Source organism: Carassius auratus, chromosome 19, assembly GCF_003368295.1.
Source record: "Carassius auratus strain Wakin chromosome 19, ASM336829v1, whole genome shotgun sequence".
NCBI classification, from domain to species: Eukaryota; Metazoa; Chordata; class Actinopteri; order Cypriniformes; family Cyprinidae; genus Carassius; species Carassius auratus.
Window position 1 is genome coordinate 4,283,387 of NC_039261.1, and position 22,070 is coordinate 4,305,456.

The following is a 22,070-nucleotide window of genomic DNA, read 5'->3' on the forward strand; positions in this document are numbered from 1 at the left end:
AATTTCATGGCAAAAAATGTTCATTGTCTATAGTCAATAGTGTTGTGATGAATAAAGTGTAGCTCATACAGAAATACTTTCAAACCAGCTTTCTGTTGGTCAACATGGAGAATTCACATGATCCACTTGAACCTGGAGTGAAATCTGTGTTTGCACCTCTTCTCAGCAAACCACATCATCCAAGATATCATTCACATACATGGCATAAATGTCAATGACAAATTAGGCAATCAAGTTCAAAGCTTAACATTAGTGCAAATCACTAATTCCAGTTTGACCAGTATAGTGGTGTTTGCTCTAATAAGCCCAAATAATAAGACAGGAAACTCTTTAAAATGCAAACTCCTTGATACTGATGAAGTCTTGGCTAAAGAATGACATCAGACTAAACAAAGGTTCATTAATGGCAGGCTTGCGATGCGCTTCCTCCTTATCAAGTTAAGCCTGGCAAGAGGACTGATAAGAGACTAATGCAAATTCACTGATAAGAACTGAGTGCAAATATTTATGATGTACCTTCAGAACGACGCGTACGTGAACCAAAAACAAGAGCTTCCTTTGTGTGGTCTTGAGAGGCGAGCAGAAGAGAAGTTTAGTGGATGCTCTTTCCCTGCAGCCACTTTGTGTTTTGTGTGTGCATGCTTTCTGTGTCCTAAGCCGCTCATTTAAGGAGGGTAATTAGTTACTGTAATTACAGTGATGTCATTGGCTTAATTGTTTTTGAAAGTGACTGTATGCCTGTAAGAAAAGATTGCTGGGCCCTTTACAGGATTTGAGTTGGAAAACGTTCACTTCAACACCAAAGTCGTGTTTTTGTGGGATCGACTAAACAAGCTTTCTCTTAAGGAGAGATATGCATGAGAGAATCGGTTCATTTAGACTTATTAGCAAGCGTAATGTGTGTTCTTGGATTAGAAACATAAAATAGACCAAGGTTTGAAGGAATTAAGTGTTTTGAGCATTAAAAGTCTGCCGAGGCGAGAGCGAGTCAGTGGCTCACTGCTCCAGCGCTACAACAGACAACATAACATCATTTAACCTTTACAACGCTCGTATTGATTTGTTTTGTGTTTATCAGGCCTGCAATCAGAGCTCGCAGCTGGCTCTGATGGTGGGTGATTGGGTTAATTGAACGGTTGCGAGAAGACAAAGAGATCCACCGTCTTAGGGTTGCCAAGTCTGGGGTTTTACTACAGAATTGGGATACTTTTACCCAACTTGTTTTTGAAGTGTGCAGGTTCAAGTGATCTCTCTGAAACGCAAAAGGGGAAACTACTTAAAAAAACATGATTGGGCTAGTTTTGATTAGCAAGTAGGCTGGTTTTGTTTCAAAGACCCTGACCATCTTAGCCTAGCCTCTGAGAGAAGGTGAAGAAAGTTAGCAGTAGCGGTTAGCAAAGTACATCCATTGTAACAAAGCATGACGGTTTGGTCGCTTATCCAACATTTTATTTATTCCATACGATTTAACCAAAGTGGTTACAATATAGCAAAAGTGATTCAAACAAAACCCTACATCTGTTTTCCCTCTCCAGGAAACTTCCTCCAGGACAAAATTGGGAAGGTGCGTTTTAATTAAATCCCTTTTGCAAATAACGACTGACCATTATAAATCATTTGGTATCACATGTTTTACTATTTTACTCTTCTCTCTGTGGTGAGCGGAGTGAAAGGCCTTTTCAGGTCTAGATAAGTGTTAATAAATTACCCATGTTTCCCCGTTAATGGCTGTCAGCCTGCCTCGGAGAGATATCATTGTGTGTCATGAATATTTTGATGTTGTGATTAGATCAAAAACGCGGTGAATTCCTAAACAGCTCGACGCGGCGCCGCTGATCAGAAATGGCTATTTCACCCAAACAGATTATAGTGCTTGCATATCTGCAGATAGGGAATAATTAAATGACACCAGGCCTGTATTCCGCTGTAATAGCCGTGCTACTTTAGCCTATCCCTGTGATCTGGAGACTGCAGGAATACGCACGTGTTTCTGAGACTCAATGCACCTTGGCAGCTGAGATAATGACTATTCTGATGCATAAGCAATTTGTATTTACTGGAGGAGGGGAGAAAGAGGAAAAAACACAATTCTCATCCCTGTGAGACATTGATTAGATACTTGCAGCCATTTGTGTATGGTTTCGTTGCCTGTCCTCATTATTTGTGGAAGATTATCATCGCGCAGCATGCGTGCACACCACTTGATGTTTTAATTGACAGGCACGACAAAGAAAGAAGTGAGCCGGGGATCTGAATAGCACTGCGAGACTATTTTTGTGCATTTATTCTGAAATATCACATTTGCACCATACTATGCTCACTATTTCAGGTTGCCAAATAGAGAAAGATAACATAAGATCTTTTTTGTGTCTCTAAATAGCAATAAAATAAAGTTAAAATCAAACTGAAACTTTTGATGTAGTGTCATGGGCTTTTTTTCCAGAGAAAAACACCTCAGTAATCTTATATGTCTCTTCTAAAGTTTTGAAAGAGATCTCAACAATTTGCCAAGATGCTAAATCCTGTAATCAAAAGTCTAAATGGCATAAAGATATCAATATGAACTCTGTGCAAACCACATTTATTTTTGTAGCTCAGTTTAACAATTGCTTTATCTGCAACTGTGGCATTGAACCAATTTTACATAAGGCTTTTATGGCTCATATATGAGATAACTGAGCCAACGTGGAATTTGGTGAAGTTGCTGGAATCTATACAACCAAAAAGTAAGATGAAATTTGAATAGTTTGTAATGTGAATCATTGAGATGTTTATAACAGACTACTTACATAAAATGCATGATTATCAGTTGCCAATTTATATCTCCCAATAATATGTCTTGATATTTAAATACTAAATTCCTTAAAGGCCTTCAAAATGTGCATATAATGACATCTCCAATAATTTTCCTAAACTTTGAGAGTACTACAACCTCAGAGCAGTCAAATCACAAATTAGATTTCTTCAGTATCTCAGTCGTTTGTCCTAATCAGCAATGAGGTGAAATACACTGATATTTTTGCTTGGGCTATATCTCCCGCCTCCCACAGTCTCAAGAAGTTGTAGAAGAAACATCTGAGACGAAGATGCTTAAAAACATCTGAGCAATAAAAAATTAAATCCTCTGGGTTAATGCGAACACGCAAACTTTAAGAGATTAAGAAGTGTCTTGTATATGATTCAACTTTCTAAAGAAACTTATTTTTAATCGTTAATTACTTTGCCCATATGCCACTCATATGCATTCACTTTAATCCATATGGTATGTGCTTTATAAACAAATATGGGAGTTATTCTGTACGATCTACGATGGGCTGATCCACTCTGAGCAACAGAAGACAACAACAGCAAACTTCTAATTGTGCATGTGTGGAAAGAAACCAGTAATCTGTGCAGATGGCTGTCACAATTGATGAATACCTCAAAAGAGACGCGCCAGTCGAGATTGGCACTACAGTATGAGACCACAATGCGGTGCCCCGCTCACTTTGTATGCTATTTCCCGCTGAAAATGAGGAAGGAGAAGTTGGAAAACATCTGGAAAAGCAAATCCCAAATGGCATCGTACGAGATTCTGCACTTGTCAGTCATCAGCCGTGATGGCGCTCTCTGGGTTGACAAGCTTTCATCAGAGAGGACGCTGTTTATCGCTTCAGCAAACTGACGCGTGGCAGCTGTGTACTGACTGCTCAAGGCACTCTGGGCCATTCGTGCCGGGGACACTGAGCTGTTACTTTGCACAAATGGAGTTAATTTAAGGATATGGGGGCTAATTTAATTAGCACTGTTTGCTGAGGCAAGCATCGTAGCTTCTATTGCTCATAGTTAGCATAGCATTAGCATCTCGCGCTGTTTACGAACAGATACCTCAAATCAAGTAACTTAGTTTGGAGCTTTTCTAAGATGTCAAACACACGGCTTTGTATGAAGGGCAATAAAACAGGCAGGAAAATCCCAAAACATCAACTTTTACGTGAGAACAGGTTCTGGTTTCTGGTTGCTTCAAGTTATTTTACCTGTACTAAAACAACCCAGTCTTGTAATAGTTTTATTTTAGGTAACATTTTATTAAATAGTTTTCTCATTTAGTGCGGCTAATGAATCGGAAATTTCACACATTCAAAGAAAATACTGTAATAATAAATACTGTAAATATCTTACTTTCGTGTTTCAAAATAAGTTGGATAAAACACTCACTGCAATGCCCTGGCAGCGATCCAACCGTGTCACGGGTTTACATTATAAAACGTTGTAGGAACATTGTTTTGAAATTGTTTCTAAAACGCTGAAATCGTCGCGATTATTTTCTATTTAAAGGTAACAAAAATGTTTCCACTAACTTCCTTTTACCCAAAATATAACGTCATCTGAATGTTTATGTTTTAATATTCCAAGAAAAATTCTCAGTTTTCTTGTCATGATTATAACGTTATTCAAGTACAAATAATATCATAACACTTTGAGAATGTTGTTCTCTCAACATCCTGTGAACGTAGGCTATATCAAGTATTAATAAAATTATTAGGCAAACATTAACAACATTTTGTCTTAACTGTTTAAAAACGTTAATGAAAGCTGTAAGGCCGTTCCCTGTTAGCTGGGGGAATAAAAAGCATATAGCATTGATGAAGTAATGATCTGAAGTTTTCTTCAGGAAATGTGAAAAATGAAGTAGGCTATTATTGCAAGTGTTATGTGTAGAGAAGAACAGCTTGTTACTCTTGTCAAGTGTAGACTTGTAATGTGTGATACCGATAATTCTCTGCGAGTATCTTGAGCTGTAAATTCAGACAGATGGTTCACACAGAGTTCAGGGTCACTTGCTGATGTTTAATGTATCTTTCTCTTCTTCTAAGTCGTTCGTTCCCTTCCTCCCTCTCTATTTCTGCTTACCGTCTTATTGTATGGCAGCAGGGTTACTATTTTTAACCTTCCTCTAAAGACCCTTCATCTGAGCACTGAGATATGACTGGGGTGACATTTTATGGAGTCAACAGTCCCTTATCGAGGGCTGTGTCTTAAGCTTTTCTCTCCTGGGTTTACTAGCACTGAACCGCTCTGATCGCACCGCTGATCTTAACACAGGAAGACACTGATATGTAGAGTTTTGAGCCACTTACTCACATCCAACTTTCGGGTGACACATGCTCGTTTTGCAAAAAGAAAAGTGTTGGAAATAATGAGGGATTATGACCATGCAACTCTATGGGAACATTTAATGTCATTTTTTTGCAAATGGTATCAACTGGAGCCTTCTCCTAAAAGTGCTTCTGTGAATCTTCTCTTATTAATGTCAGTTAATTCTAGTAATAATTTATATGTAGTATTATCTATAAATATTAAATGCCCAAATACTGAGCTGTAAGGTATTATTACAATATAAATATTACTATTATTTCGAACTCTAAAAGTTTTATCTCTACTAAAAGGGCAGGTTTTTGTTCACTTCGGTGACATTCGAAGGTATATGTCTTGTAAATGAATGCATTCTGATGTTTGTTCATTTGTGAATGGACCAGCTTGCTGATGTTTTGATTCTTGACCGATTTAGTGATATGCAAAATGTCTTTCAAAGAAGATCTTGGTGGTATTTTGGAACAAGCCTGCTGGATGTGTTTGAAAAGCATTTCTAGCATTTATCGAGTAACACTGAAAAGGTCCTTGTTGATTTGAAAGTGATATGTGAAAATATCATGTCTCCTTTGGAAAGCTGTCAAGGTGTCTCTAAGATTGTGTTTATCAGACGTGTCTTTGCTTTCAGTAAAGAAACTGGTTGGATGTTGGAGGAACATTTTTAGACAATAATGAAGAGATGTCAACAATCAGTGGAGGGATGCTCTTCACTACAGCAGAGGGAAGAAACGGACAACACAGCAAGGCTGACATCTAGTGAGCAAAAGAAACACAAGCCTAAAATTTAGAGAGAGGACTGGACAAAAGAAGGCCTTGTCTTGACTTTGGCATATTTTGGCACACCTAATAGCAAAAACTTGATACTCCCTCAAAATTTAAAAATAGTATGTTCCTGAAACAGGACATACTAGATCATTTTATTTAACATCTGGCAGATATTTTATAGAAAGTCCCTTCTTTTCTGTTAAAACATATACTGATCTTATTTTTTGAGTCTAATAGTACAGCTAACATTCAAATTAATTGTTTGAATATCATCATCTGTTATATTTTTAACAGAAACCCCAAAGTAACATGATGGGGGAGAAAATGAGAAGGGAGTGAAAAGTGTATTTTAATGACTTTGTGTTCATTTATGAAACATTATGCTCTCTGACAAAAAGCTTTGTGAGAAGCAAAACTGGTTATTGTAAAATTAGGTCGGAGGCTAAACTAGCGAAAGCAAAGTTTCTAGTGGGAACACAGCAACACAAATGTAATTTTGCCTCACATCAAATTTGTCATATATATATATATATCTCAAAGTAATTCAATTACATTTATTTGAAATACAAAATGCTATTTTGTATTTTCAAAATACATAGTAATACTTTTTGCCAGTGAAACTCTTTATTTGACTGCTGATTGCCTGTATCAGCAAGTATACAAAAATACTAAAAACAAACAAAAAAAATGACTAAGATAAAAAGTATTTAAATACAAAATACATTTGACTTTTTCCGAAGGTATTTAAAATACAAAATACAAAATAGTATTTCAAATACTGCCCATCCCTGCAGGAAATCAGCAGTGTGATAAGGAAGCTGATACCTTTTGATAACAATTTACGTACATGTTATTACAAATTCCTGCAAGGGGAATTGCTGCTGTTACTCTTACAGGACAATCACATCCTTATGTAGGCTACTGACCAAACATTTAATTCAAATAATCACTTAATCTTTCATTTTTGGCCACCTTTCTACTATATGATGACACAGCCTTTATAATTTCTTCAACAAAAAAAGCACGTTGACATCAACCCCTACACAAATATAACATGGTTTCATCATAGTAAAACTGCTTAATTTCCTATGCATGATTTCTGAATGCTTTAGAAAATAAATTAGAGTCATAATAAAAAGATATAGACAATGTCGAGAGCTACAATTGTCATTTGTAAATAATACAATTTATCCATTTATTTATTTATTTTATTTACATTTTATCAAAATTCTATTTTCACCCCTATAATAGGCACTTTTTGTTCTTGTGGTTGTTGTTGTTGTTGTTTTCATCATATTTGAGGAAGGGGGGCACAACAATACAATCCTGCTTAGGGCATGCATTTGGCCTGGGTCACTATGAACATTATACACAGTGTACTTGAAAAGCAATTGATTTATGGAGCTAGAAAATTAAATGATGCAAAAAAAAAAAAAAGATATATACTCCAACAGCTTTTGGACACAGAGAACATAAAATCTGAAACCATCTGTTTGCTTCCTAACGGATTTAACCCCGTGGTTGGACACAACATCTGTCACCCAGCGAGGGGCACGTGGGCCGTTTGAATAGAGACAGATGTTGGTTTTTCAAGCCCTGATGTCTGAGCTCATCAATCCTGGGGCGTCTGAATGCAGTGACCCCTCTGACTGTAATGACAGTGAGACCCCACGGTCACAGCCTGTGTTCAACAGAACCAGTGTATGTCTCTGTTATAATACACAGTCCTGGCTCCTCTGAGAAATGTAGAAAGATAATTATAAAAAATATTTTATGTTAATAGGCCGTTATTAAAAAGTTTAAATGTGAACACAACAGGAATGCATAACATTTTTAATTATAATCATAACGTGTTTACAGCAAGCATGTTTCATACAAGAGGGCAGACAAATAAAAACTACTGAATTTGTATATTCAAAGCTCGTTTGCCTTTGATAAAATATTAAGAGTGACAATTCAGTCAATGTGTATTGACTCCCTTATGTATAGAGTGATTATAATACTATGATACTTTTATAAATAATATGAACAAATCTATAACATTAACAATTACATTTAGTTATTTTGCAGATGCTTTTATCCAAAGCGACTTACAGGGGGAAACATATAGCAATTCTTCTTAAAGAGGCAAACAGACACGGGAAGTGCTTGTGATACCAAGTTTTTGACATTGTTCAAGTAAGTACTAGCTAGAAAAAGGAATAAATATATAAATAAATAAATAAATATATTTATGATGAAGCCAAGTAGTTTCAAAAGAGATTAGTTTTTATATGTCGCTTGAAAATAGTCAGAGATTCATCATTCCAGATAGGGGTGGGAAGATCATTCCACCAGCCAGGAATGGTGAAGGAGAATGTTCTGGAAAGTGATTTTGAGCCTCTCTGTGATGGTCCCAAGAGGCGTCACTCACTAGCAGATCTCAGACTTCTGAAAGGGATGTAGATTCGTAATAGTGAGTGGAAGTAGGTGGGTGCTGAGACTGTGGTTGTTCTATATGCAAGCATCAATGTCTTGAACTTGATGCGAGCTGCAACCGGTAGCCAGTGTAAAGAGATAAAGAGAGGTGTAACATGGGCTCTTTTGGGTTCGTTGAAGACCAGTCGTGCCGCTGCATACTGAATCATTTGTAAAGGTCTGATTGTGCTTGATGGAAGTCCAGCCTGAAGGGCATTGCAGTAGTCCAGCTTAGAAATGACAAGGGCCTGGACAAGAAGTTGTGCAGCATGCTCTGTTAGGAAGGCTTTGTGATGTTATACAATAATATCAGTCAAAAGTTTGAAATAATTACGTTTTTTATTGTTTTTGATAGAACTCACTTCTGCTCAAGGCTGCATTTATTAAATCTAAAATACAGTTAAAATATTGTGAAATATTATTATAATTTAAAATAACTGTTTTCTATTTGAATATATAATTTAAAATGTAATTTATTCCTGTGATCAAAGCTGAATTTTCAGCTTCATTACTCCAGTCTAATGTCATGTTATCCTTCAGAAATCATTCTGATATGCCTTTCTAATATCTCGTAACATTCAAACGTTTGGGCTAATAAAGTGTTTTTATTTTTTATTTTTATTTTTTTAAGATTTGCTACATTTACTTAGAAACTATGAATTAAATTTATCAAAAGTTAAATACATTTATAATGTTACAAAAATAAATGAATTAAACAAACAAATAAAGAAAGTAAATATTTTACTGTTTGTGTGTGTGTGTGTGTGTGTGTGTGTGTGTGTGTGTGTGTGTGTGTGTGTGTGTGCGTGTGCGTGTGTGTGCGTGTGAGAGAGAGAGAGAGAGAGAGAGAGAGAGAGAGATGATTAGAGGGGGCCGGGGTGGTTGGTTTGTGGTGGTAAATGCCCGGCTGTAACAACACACATGACCGATCGGAAAGGCCAGAATTTGGCGTGGAGATTACAGTCAGAGCAGCAGACGATCACGCTATCGATTAAACCCGATATCGAGTTTATTTCCAGTCACGTTATTTGATTGGGTCAGACCTTAGCTCGTGTCATGATGCTGTAGATCAGTGTGTAGCTATATCTGTCTGGATTAGGCTTGTTTAACACTTTTAAACTCTCGGAATTAGCGCTTTCACGTCGGATCATCGATAGATTAGTGTTGATCTCGTCTCGGGCTTTTAAGGACACTGTTTGTGTGCGTTTTACAGGAGATCGCGAGCTAACAACAAAAGCGCTAGCATAAGCACAGCCGGCTAACGTTAGTCAAACACCGGTGTCTTTAGTCGTTTTAGTTGGAAACCTATCAGTGATGGACATCAGAAAGAGTTTAGCTGCTTTAATAATTAGATAAATGTACATTTGGACTCCTAGGTTCATTAAATGAATCGATGAGTTGATATTTGTAGTTTAGCACAAGCCTGTTAGCATTAGCGACTCCTTTGTTGAGAAAACTGGGATATCAATCACTTAGCTTTTTATTGAGGGGAAATTTTTTATTTTTTATTTTATTCAGTCTTAGTGATTGTTTTATTGTTTATATCGTTCTGTTGTTTATCTAAGACGTTCGTTTGACCGCAGCATCAGTGTTTTATTAAGATAGGAGCAGGAAACGAAAGGAAATGTTGAACAGCTAACGTTAGTGTCTCTTTTAATACTCGCCTAAACAACACGGATTTTGTGTATAAATAAGGATATTTAAGATACATAGTAGCATATCTTATCGAATAAAGGTACTATGGCTTACACTTCGAGCTTACACCAGATTTGTTTGCTGTGGACACATCTACTTCTCATATTCATGGGTAAGACACGTTATTTAGCTACTCAATATATCATGAAAAATCCTTTTGTTCAAACAATTGCTGATTATGAAAAATGTTTGTATATATTTCATGCTTAACAATGTTGTTTCATTGAAATCACAGAGCAGTGCTATTTCAAGGGTGCTGCTGCTGTGTGAAATGGTGTGCTGGTATCTCATGCACATACATTGTGGTTTCTCTAATGGCTAAATGGGGTTTGATTTAATTACTGGCACAGAATCGTAGCCAAACTCTCAAACACACTTCAAACATGTAGAGTAAATTAAATAACATGGCCTTTGTGTTTGAGATCAGATCCGGCTGAATGAAAGGAACAAAGACTTCTATTGTGAAAGCATGTTTATCTGTCTCTGTGATTGAATCCCATCATCTTGACTGGAAAAAAAGAAGAAAGTTTATCCTTTGCCCTTTGTTCTCATTGATTTACCCCTCCACCTCTCTCTATTTTGACCTGATAGGGAATTCTCAGTCCTAAATGCTTTGGGGAATTCTGTTTGTTTGTATGTTTGTTTGTTTGTTTTCAAAACCCTTCCTTTCACTTTTAATTTGGTATGGAAATTTCCCTTTTTCTAACCTTCAAAAAAAAAAGCATACACTGATTTGATCATGTTTTCATTCTTAGTGTTTCCAGGATTATCTGAATTATTTTCTAACAAATTTGGCAAAAACCTCATGTTACCCAGCTGGATATCATTACCTGGGTCACATTTGCATCAGCACAATTCACAACAAAAAATTCATACACAGAAAATGCAAATTCACCAAATTTAAGATTGTCTTTCACTGACCCCTGGCCATCCTTATTCTTGCAGTTGATTATTAAATAACTAATTTATTTCTATAGTGCCCCTCTAAACCACAATGTTAGAATTAGTTTTTTTTTCATAAATGATTTCTTCTTTTTAATAGCTTGTGAATTATCTTAAAGACCAGTGCATCTGTTCCAGTTGCCAGATCTGTTGCTTGCAACATCACAACTGACCTATTGATATAGGCGAGCTGAAATATCCCCCGAGTCTATCAGTTGTTCTACATTTGTTTGGCAGCGACCAGGTTTGCATGTGTTTCCCCTTCGCCGTGCTCCCATCATGCAGTCAGCTGCTGTTAGCAAACCAACATAAGGGAGGGAAACCCCAACAGATGATCGGCCAGCTCAAACAACACATGCCCTTCAGGGCTAACGTGGTCATGCATACAGAAAAGTAGTCTATTGTGAAAAGCATGCCTATAGAATACTGCACGAATAGAGGAGTGCCATGCCATTGGGACATAGTCAGATTTAATCGCCCTCGGTTCTATTAGGTCATGTTATGTTGCTATTAGATGGTTTATTTTGATCAGACTGTATTGATGTTGGATTTTGGTTGAAGGTGGCATACTAGAACATGCCAAAATAGTTTGCAGATATCACTTATTGACCATAGCAGTTTCGTCAGTTAGTCTCTCGATTATTCAGAGCTCCCTCATAAAATTTGGAATTGATATGAAAATACAAATTTAATTGGTTAGCATATTTTGGATAATGTAAATCCCACTTTGTTCTAGTTAATATTTATTTAGTTAGTTTTGCATATGGTGGTGACCAGCTTTCCTAAAAATATATTCTATTTCTAAAATAAGGTGTATCCCAATATATCGCCTGGCTTACAGTATCGCAACCCCTGTGTTGTCCTGCGTATCGTATCGCCAGATTCTTGTCGATACACAGCCCTAGTGGCCATACAAGACTAAAAGCCCATGCACACCATGAACCATGACTACAAAGATAACGATAAAGAGAGAGTTCTAAGAATCATTCTCAATATTAAAGAATAGCAGAGTCCACACCACAGATAAAATGATAAAGGCGCGGACAAAAATATTGCTGGCATTACTTTCAGAATTTTTTTTCCAGCTGATGAACCATACAAACATTGACCCCCAATCAGAATCCATCCTGCTGTAATGAGCTCAAGAATTTAAAGTGGCATATGAGCGTGCGCTTAGAATAAATGGACAATATCGTCAGCAGGTATGACGCTAATATTTTTATTTTTATAGTTATCTTTCTTAGGGTGAATTGGCCTTAAGCCAGGATTTCAGTCCAATCCCTTTGTTGATAATAAGTGTTTTGAGATTTTCTAGCATTATGTCTTTCAAGTTTAGCAGTTGAAAAGGTTTGGATAAGCCGTGGCTTCGATCAGTCAGAACATGTTAAAATATTAGCCGAGGGTTATGCAGGCCTGATGTTCATTGCTTGATCTCTTAAATGCTTTAAAATGGTTATGCTGTTGGCTTAATTACAATGTAGGTTCAGCTGCATTCCTTTGTTAATTTTGAAGTGAAGCATTGTATCTTCTCAATTGTTGTGGGCGTTTGAACCAAATTTCGCAACAATGCGGTAAGCATTCTGGGTCAGTCTGTCACACACAAATGGGCTGTTTTAATATCGGTTTATAATGATTTCACATTGTTCCTACTTGCGTCCATCTGTAGATGAAATCTCAACCCTTGGTGTTCAAAGCCCTGCTGCACACCAGATTAAATTTAACGGATCAGCTCCTTGCCCCCCTTTAGGTTTTCATGTACACATTATTGCTTTCTGCAGCAGAGTAGGGACATATGCATCTTCATTTCTTATTTTTTCTTCTGTTTTTACAGGAAACACAGTTTCATCGCAGCACAGCGAGAACGTGTATGTATCAAGCATGTCAAATGGTGAGTCCTGACTTCAGGTTTGATTTACAGACACGTGCTATATATCTTGTCTATCAACCTTCAAAGCAATATAGTGTTGATGACTGTTAACCAGAGTTAGTTTCTGAAGTCCTCAAACACAGCTTTTAAGGAATTGTATGTACCTCTGCAGATCAAAGGAATGTAAGACTCATAAATGCTCATGATATTTGGCCCAGATTAGTCTGCACATGTTACCTCTTGCCTAACTACTTACTGAATGAATACTTTCTACTCTTTTATCCTCCCCATTTTATTAACAAGCATGTTGTTTTCCAAGAATTGCTTTGAAAGGGAGTCCTGGAACTATATTAGTGTACATCAGACATTTTTTTGACCAGTATCCACTCACCACCTATAAACATTTCAAAACATTATTTCCCATTCTAGAGATAAAAAAAAAACAGAGTGAACAAAAACGGTGTGTGCTTAATTATTATGCATGTTAATATTCTGGTCTTAATCACCCATTATGTGTTGAATGTGCTTAACCTTTGTTTTTGTGGTCTTCTCCAGCCTGTGGAGATGTAGCGGAGCAGATAAGGGCGTCCAGTGGAGTGATCACCAGCCCTGGCTGGCCCTTTGAATACCCTTCTCACATCAACTGCAGCTGGAACATCAGGGCCAACCCTGGAGAGATCATCACCATCAGGTAACACCTCGCCACAATACTGCAACATTTGCTCTTCCACTGACGCAGTCAAGATCTGATCAAGTTTCTTCACAGTTTGCTTTAATGACAGGCTTAAGAGTTGTGGTCGTACTGATTCCTGCAGTGCTGGTGGAGTCTGATTCTCTGTACCAATGCACACAACTGTGTTTGCTAAAACAATCGGCCTCTTTAGATACAGATGCAAAACTTTCTATTTATTTTTGTCACTTCTTTAAAAGCGATCTTTAAGGCAGAGCAGCATCTCTTGAATTATCAAGAGGTTCGGTTTGTAGTTTTGAGTTCTGTCTTAGTTTAAAGGAATAATCCTGTGGGTTTTTTTAAGCTGCTGCCACCTCAAACTCCCTTTGAAGGCTTTTTTCTATTTTTATGTTGCACATCTGCTCTATTCTTGCGCTGCCTGTTAGCTTCAGCCAGAGTGTTTGTTTGCATCTTAATCCTAGAATGGTGTCCATGGTTACTGGCACAGAAATAGACCAAATGGGTATTTTTTTCCACGGGATGTGATTTTTGTGGTAAACGCAGCAACTTGCTAATTCAGCAAATGGGAACTGTCTTGAAAAGATTGGTTCAGTTTTCAGTGAGACGCATATACCACAAGTATACCTTTCTTTTTATAGGTATTTAGTTTGGTGGAGTTGATACTACTTTATAACATTCAAGCCTTGATCTATTGATTTTTGAGGCATGTCATGCAACAAGATGCAATCGTGTGCCTAATGTTAATGGACTCTGGTGACTGGGATGCTGTTTTTTATACCGTCTCGTGCCCATACCCAATGTTCCTTTAATCAAAATCAGTTGTATTTTTAGTTTTCAGGACTTTGAAATTCAGAGCTCACACAGATGTGGTTTGGACTGGATCTCCATTGGAACCTACAAGAACCTGGATGGGTACCGGGCCTGTGGCTCGACTATTCCTGCCCCATACATCTCCTCTCAAGATCACGTGTGGATCAAGTTCCACTCTGATGACAGCACGACTGCAAAAGGCTTCAGGCTTTCTTACATAACAGGTAGACCTGCTATTTATATCCATTTAGATACAGCCGTATCAGAACGGATGCTGTTACGCACATGTCTCACACTGCCATGCGACACTCGTAAATTCTCTCACTCAAATTGTATTTGGTTACTGAAAAATGACCTGCTTTTCAAGAACACATTAACGTTATTCTTGAATTGGGTTCTTTCTAAGGCAAGCAGCACTGTTGTTATTCATTAAAATTTAGTCTAGAGGGTTTTGGAAAAACTGGACAAGGATAAAATGGGATTAGATTTCACAGACTTGGGTTGAATAAAGAAAGCAAGTCATGTTTAGAGACCAGAATTTGGGAGTTTGGCTATTTTTTGCTGACTATAGATATAAAAACTCATACTATTTGCTGTTGCACATTACTATCCTCCTTTCAGGGTTTCTGCAGCTTTTAAAAAGTCCTAATTTGCCCTTAAACAAATGAGGGCCTTAAAATGCCTTATATTGGAGCAGAAAGTCTTACATTTCTGAAGTTATGGCATAAAAATACTGACAACTATTTTTCTTTTTTTGTAGTGCTTGCAACATTTTAAAGTACAAATATCTAAACATCTTTAAATCAAGATGGATTTACTTGAGATCCAAATTGAGCTTGTTTTTATTAGGCCTTGTTTTCTGAGAAATTGAATGAAATTTGAATTAAGCAGATTATTACATTTACATTAAGTCATTTAGCAGATGCTTTTATCCAAAAGTGACTTCCAAATGAGGACCATGGAAGCGATCAAAATCAACAAAAAGAGCATTGATAGAAAAGTGCTATTATTCAAGTGTATTTGTATAGCGCTTTTCATGATACAAATTGTTGCAAAGCAGCTTTACAGAAAATTAAGTTTCTGCGATATATTTAGTAGCATCTTATCAGTGGTGACTGTCAGTTTAAGGTATAGTTCACCCAAAAATTTTATGTCTATCTGCTTACCCCCAGGGCATCCAAGGTTTTTTATTTTTTTGACTTTTTTTCTCTTGAAACACAAAGGAAGATTTTTAACTCAAACTGTTGCAGTCTGTCAGTCATATAAGGGAAGTGAATGGGAATCAGGCAAACATACACAAACAAAAGCTAATTAAACCTTGCGGCTCATTACGATACAGTGATGTGTAAAGACATGAAACCATCAGTCTGTGCAAAAAACTGAACACTATTTATATAGGTTTACCTCTGATTCACCGCAATGTCCGAACTGTTCTGAGCATGTTCGCGTCGTCTTCTTCAGCCAGTGCGTGACGCATTGTCGTCTTGTTTTACAGCAGATCGCAGACTTATAAGTGCATTACCGTCACCTATCTCTCAAATGGACCATTGACACTGCAAGCCAGTGCAAATTGATAAACAGAGGTGTGACGTGTATTATTTTTGGCTCGTAAAAATATATTCTTGTTGCCGCGTTCTGGATTAATTGTAAAGGTTTGATAGAATTGGCTGGAAGACCTTCCAAGAGAGCATTGTAATAGTCCAGCCTGGACAGAACAAGAGCTTGAACAAGGAGTTGTGCAGCATGTTCCGAAAGAAAGGGCTTGATCTTCTTGATGTTGAATAAAAAGCAATCTGCAGCACCAGGCAGTATTTTTTTTAAAATCAGATTCTTCTGAGCCTGTTGGCAGATATTGGACCTTTTTAATCATATACGCTTCACTTCGATACATTTCTCAGAAAACAAGACCTTAGAAAGGCGTTTTTGTGTTCTAGTAAAGCAGTTTTGGTTTGTAAAATTGAAAGTTGTATTTTCAAACATTGAAGTGCTGTGCTGCTAATACAGCTTATTGCATTCTCCTTAGTCTTACATATAGACAACACATAGTTCCTTATAAATTTTCTTCCTTTGGTCTTTAAAAAAACACGTACGTCTCTTAAAATGGGTAATCTCTTTGTGTAATCTATAGGGAAATCGGAAGAAGCCAGCTGCAAGCCTGAGCAGTTCCACTGCGCTAATGGAAAGTGTATCCCAGAGTCATGGAAGTGTAACACCATGGATGAATGTGGCGATAACTCAGACGAGGAGCTGTGTGTACAGCCTAATCCCTCCTCATTCTTCTCCTTCCAGCCTTGCGCCTTCAACCAGTTCCCTTGTCTCTCACGCTACACCCGTGTTTACACCTGTCTGCCAGAGTCGCTCAAATGCGACGGCAGCATTGACTGTCAGGACTTGGGTGACGAAATCGACTGTGACGTGCCAACCTGTGGTGAATGGCTGCGCAACTTCTATGGTACTTTCAGCTCGCCCAATTATCCTGACTTCTATCCTCCTGGCAGTAACTGCACCTGGCTGATTGACACCGGCGACCACCGTAAGGTCATCCTGCGCTTTATGGACTTCAAGCTGGACGGCACAGGCTATGGCGATTATGTTAAAGTCTACGATGGACTAGAGGAGAACCCCAGGCGTCTGTTGCGTGTGTTGACTGCGTTCGACTCTCGAGCCCCTGTAGCAGTGGTGTCATCTTCAGGACAGCTTCGGATACACTTTTATGCTGACAAAATCAATGCGGCTCGAGGGTTTAACGTTACATATCAAGTAGAGGGTTTCTGCCTGCCGTGGGAAATCCCGTGCGGAGGGAACTGGGGTTGCTACACTGAACAACAGCGCTGTGATGGCTACTGGCACTGTCCCAATGGCAGGGACGAGCTCAACTGCAGCAACTGCCAGGAAGACGAGTTCCCATGCTCGCGAAACGGTGCCTGCTACCCACGCTCTGACCGGTGCAACTACCAGAACCGCTGCCCGAACGGCTCTGATGAGAAGAACTGCTTTTTCTGCCAACCTGGAAACTTCCACTGCAAGAACAACCGCTGCGTTTTTGAAAGCTGGGTGTGTGACGCGCAAGACGACTGCGGGGACGGAAGCGATGAGGAGAGCTGCCCGGTAATCGTGCCCACGCGAGTCATCACTGCCGCTGTAATCGGGAGTCTGATCTGCGGCCTGCTGCTGGTCATTGCTCTGGGGTGCACATGCAAACTCTACTCACTCAGGATGTTTGAGCGCAGGTTAGTGAAGCTACTTCGCCAGACTAGAGCTAAAACAGAAATGGATAGTTCAGGGAAAATATTTATTATGGGGCTGTCAATCGATTAAATTAATCTGATCACTCTTCAAATGCGGACAATAAATTTCCCACAAAAGATCATTTAAACCATTATTGTTACATGAGAAATTCATGAAATAGATATTATTAAAAAACAAAATGAAAGATTTTGAAAGAAGAAAATGAAAGAAGTTTTTCTTTTTATTAATATTTAAAAAATATTTTAATAAAATTATAATTAATGAACAAACTGCCAGTAGAAGTAAATGGTGGAAGTAAATGTCTTAATGAGTAAGTAAGAGTCCTCCATTCATTTGATTGGTTCAAACAGCTTGATTCATATAGAAATTGTTCACACAACACACAACAGTTCTGTCGCTTTAATAGGTAATATTTGCGTTGGCAAAACATCGCTTCAGTGACATCGCACTCATTGCTTCTGTGATATTGCTTGGCTATATCCAGTGTTTCTCACAGACTTACACTCTTTGTATGGTGGCACTTCCCCACAGGATATTTATATAGGTATGCATGTTTACTGCATTAAACCTCAGTTGATTTTTATGCTGGTCTGAATGAAAACCGCAGAGAGGCTGACTGAATTTGGAGAATTTGGAGCAGCAGAAATAGCCGTTTCCCCGGTAAGGCTGTAATCAGAGCAGGGCTGTGCTCAACAAATGCTACTTTATCAGGCATTATAGGAAAGATGAGATGAAAATGACATCAAAACTTTTCTGAAGACAGTTGGCTTTAAATATACATTCATAATAACACCTGCCCCGCGTTTTGATTTTGAAACACGCATGGATATGCAATGAAATCTAAGCCTCCTGGAAAATCTGTTTGAGGCGGTCAGTTTTGATATTGTGGCAGTCTGCCACAAATAAATCAATGTATGGAAAACGCTGATATTATATGATATAAATTTAAGACAAAATCTCATACGGGATGGGCATGTTCCCCCAATCTCTTGAATTTAAAGGCGTTTAACTGCATTTTAGGCTGCATCATTTGGTGAGTTGATGCATGTATGCATCACCAATAAACTGTTTAGATAAGATGACATGCATAGGGTGGGATGTATATGATAATTGCATTTTTTTTTTTCATTGTTAATTAGATTAACTTACTAAACCAAAAGCCCTAATTTATTCATTTGATCAGTTTATGCTTCTGTGACTACCAACTACCAGTTAATGGGTTTGTTGTTCTTCCAGGTCCTTTGAGACTCAGCTCTCTAGAGTGGAAGCCGAGTTACTGAGAAGAGAAGCTCCTCCATCGTATGGGCAGCTGATTGCTCAAGGACTGATCCCCCCAGTGGAGGATTTTCCTGTCTGCTCTGGAAACCAGGTAAGAAGACCACATAGTTTACACACCCGATTCAGATCATCAGCTCGGGCTCCATGAACTCATGTGTCAGATAAGGCAGACATGCAAAATGTGCAGAGCAGTGGGTGCAGAGGAACAGGACTGAAAACCATTGGTCTAAATTTTAGTTGGCGTATTGGCTAGATGAAAATGTATGAGCCGAGACAAGCCTTCTCTGTAGTAGGCTTGGTAAACTTGCATCAAGGGGCTGTCTGACTGACCTTGGAATATTTCCAGATCGTATGGAGCATGATGGCTGATCTCCATGTTTAGGGTGACCTTGGGTAACACTCCCTATTGTTCTTGCTTTCAGGCATCTGTTTTAGAAAACCTGAGACTGGCAGTTCGCTCTCAGCTGGGATTCACCTCAATCCGGCTCCCCACCACAGGACGTCACGGCAACATCTGGAGACGCCTGTTCAATTTCACACGTTCACGGCGCTCTGGTTCCCTTGCACTGGTGTCTGCGGACACAGAAGAGGGTGCTGATGGAAGCACCTCAGCTCGTGAGCCGGAGAGGCTTGGCTCTCGCCGTGGACTCTTGCCCTTGGACTCCGACGATACGGACACTGAGAGTGAGCAGCATCCCCGCAGGGATGTCCCAGGAGCTGCTGGAGGCCTGATGGCCCCTCTGCCACAGAAAACACCCCCTACAACAGCAGTGGAAGCCATCGTCTCGGTGTCTGCCAGCTCGGCTCCACTCGTCAGCCGGGAGAGCAGCATCTCTGAGAGCATCTCGGAAAGTTCTGGAGTAACTGGATCCTCATGTACTACTACTGCTACCACTACTTCCTCAAGAAGCCCCTTCAGCAGCGCTCTTAGCCGGGTCACCCGCAGCCTGCGATGGATTCGTTTCTCTTTAGGGCGCTCTGGAGATGGAGGGTCAAGTGGCATTGGGCAGAATCACAGCCCTCTGCGGCAACTGGAGCAAGGAAGTGTGGGTTGCACTGGGGTTGGCATTAGAGGCGAGGATGAGGACGACGTGGAGCTCCTCATTCCCGTCTCAGATGCAAGCTCCCTGGACAGTGATGAGAGCTCCAGGCCCCTGCTGGAACAAGGCCTGGAACAGGCCTTCGGGCCCCACCTGACCCCCGCTGCGGTCTCTCTCAGAGGCCGGCTGGTGGGTAGGGATGGCCCCTGTGAACACTGTGGAATTGTCCACACGGCGCGGATCCCGGACGCTTGTCTGGAGGCGACTGCTAAAACAGAAACTAGTGACGATGAGTCACTGCTGCTCTGTTAAGACTCAAAGGAACTCCCTGACTCGATACATGACCCATATGACTCTAAAATGCCCCTGCTTACAGCTTGCCATTTCTGTTATCGCCCCCTAGTGGAGCGGAGGTTTGATTGTCTTCAGACAAAACGAAGAGCTTCAGAAATCAGGTACTTTTAAAGAGTGGTCTGTAAAGATATAGAGTACAAGAGCTCCCCAGTCCCACTGTCCCTTCCACTGTGCAATATTAGTGTTTGTTGATGTTTACCAGGACAAAGTCTATTTTTCTGAAGAGTCAAACTAAGCTCACGTAGAGTCGAGAGTGAGCCGCTCTGCTGTTCTCAGTATGGGAATGCAGCACGAACAGATGTGTCTATCCTGGACAGTGTGGGACATCAAAAGACTGAACACATACAAGCTCTCTGAGAGATTTGTTACCTAACCTTTAATTTATTTGTACTTTTGATGTCAGACTTTTATTTTATTATTTTTAGGAATGGTTGACCCAAAAATGAAACGTCTACTCACCCTAATGTTGTTCCAGACATGGTTTCTGTTGTACAGTTATTGTGAAAGGTGTCCTAGCAGCTCTTTTCTACGTTGTGCTAGATTTGGTGAGAGATTTTTTTTTGACCATTAACTACAGTCATGCAGAAGTCGTATGGGCTTATTTGAGGGTCCTCTTTTGTTAATGGTTTTGTTCTACCCATGTAGTTTCACTGTGTGGAAAAGAGCAGCTTGGACATTCTGCAAAGTAGCTCAAAGTTTGTTTAGGGGTTTGTTAAATACTCCTAAATTAAAGTAATTTTATATGTCTTGTGATAAAGTCATACAGGTTTGGAACAGCTGAGTAAATGATAGCATTATCATTTTGGGTGAAATTATTCTGCTTGCAAAATTTGGGAGATCAAAGAGCGTTTGGTACGTTTGTCTACTTCAGTGTGAGTTTGTGTCCCTGCTGCAGTGGTACTTGGTGCATTACCTGCGATTTATGAGCATGGGACATTTATTTATAACTGATTATAATCTGAGAGGGAGCTACTATTTTTAAAGGATATTGCATTGTATAACAGCCTCTTTTGTTTGTTGTATTTATTGTTTTGTAACTGTTAACCTTTTGTTAACCTTACTGTTTTGGTACTGAGGAATCTTTGTGTGTGAGTGTGTATTTATTATTGGTTTTCATTTCGATAGCTTTTACTTGAAAAGCATGTCCAGCTGTCTTCTGCTTATATAATTCTATACACACATACACAAACTTGCAAAAGATATATAAATAAAGATGAAAATATAAGTCTTTACTGCACTAAAAGAATTAAAGTGTTCATCCCTCTTGTGTTGGACTTGTTTTTCTTTTTTTGTCTTTTAAGTGAGCCAAAGCCAGTTTACTTTTCTCCTATCTAATTGAGGCTTAAAATATATGTATTTGTCGAAAACCTCTAACTGTATCAATATCTAGAGTAAAAAATAAAATCTATTATAAAAACGGAGCACTTTCCAATGCCTTAATTTGCAGTGCCACACAGTGGCCATTCTTTTGACAGAACCATATACCATTAATGCGTTAGTTCACCCAAACATCAAAATTATGTAATTAATAACTCACCCTCATGTTGTTCCAAACCCGTAAGACCTTCGTTTAACTTCTGAACACAGTTTAAGATATTTTAGATTTAGTCTGAGAGCTCTCAGTCCCTCCATTGAAGCTGTGTGTACGGTATACTGTCCATGTCCAGAAAGGGAAGAAAAACATCATCAAAGTAGTCCATGTGACATCAGAGGGTCTGTCAGAATATTCTGAAGCATTGAAAATACATTTTGGTCCAAAAATAGCAAAAACTACGACTTAATTCACCAT

The 22,070-nt window shown here is 38.9% G+C and overlaps 1 protein-coding gene across 1 annotated transcript; it reads left to right on the forward strand.

Moving 5' to 3' along the window:
• The first annotated feature begins 9,198 nt into the window (after nt 1-9,198).
• On the forward strand, nt 9,199-21,555 carry lrp12 (low density lipoprotein receptor-related protein 12). The gene is made up of 7 exons (XM_026288429.1): nt 9,199-10,162; nt 12,824-12,880; nt 13,415-13,550; nt 14,382-14,584; nt 16,489-17,590; nt 18,846-18,978; nt 19,310-21,555. Exons 1-7 carry the CDS (start codon nt 10,096-10,098, stop codon nt 20,237-20,239), a joined length of 2,628 nt encoding a protein of 875 aa, XP_026144214.1. The 5' UTR covers nt 9,199-10,095; the 3' UTR covers nt 20,240-21,555.
• The last annotated feature ends 515 nt before the right edge of the window (nt 21,556-22,070 follow it).

Bases quoted from the DNA above. Each gene is read 5' to 3' on its own strand.
- lrp12 (XM_026288429.1), top strand. From the start codon at position 10,096: ATGGCTTACACTTCGAGCTTACACCAGATTTGTTTGCTGTGGACACAT. The intron at 10,163-12,823 runs GTAAGACACGTT...CTGTTTTTACAG, and splicing joins TCTACTTCTCATATTCATGG to GAAACACAGTTTCATCGCAG. The intron at 17,591-18,845 runs GTTAGTGAAGCT...TTGTTCTTCCAG, and splicing joins CTCAGGATGTTTGAGCGCAG to GTCCTTTGAGACTCAGCTCT.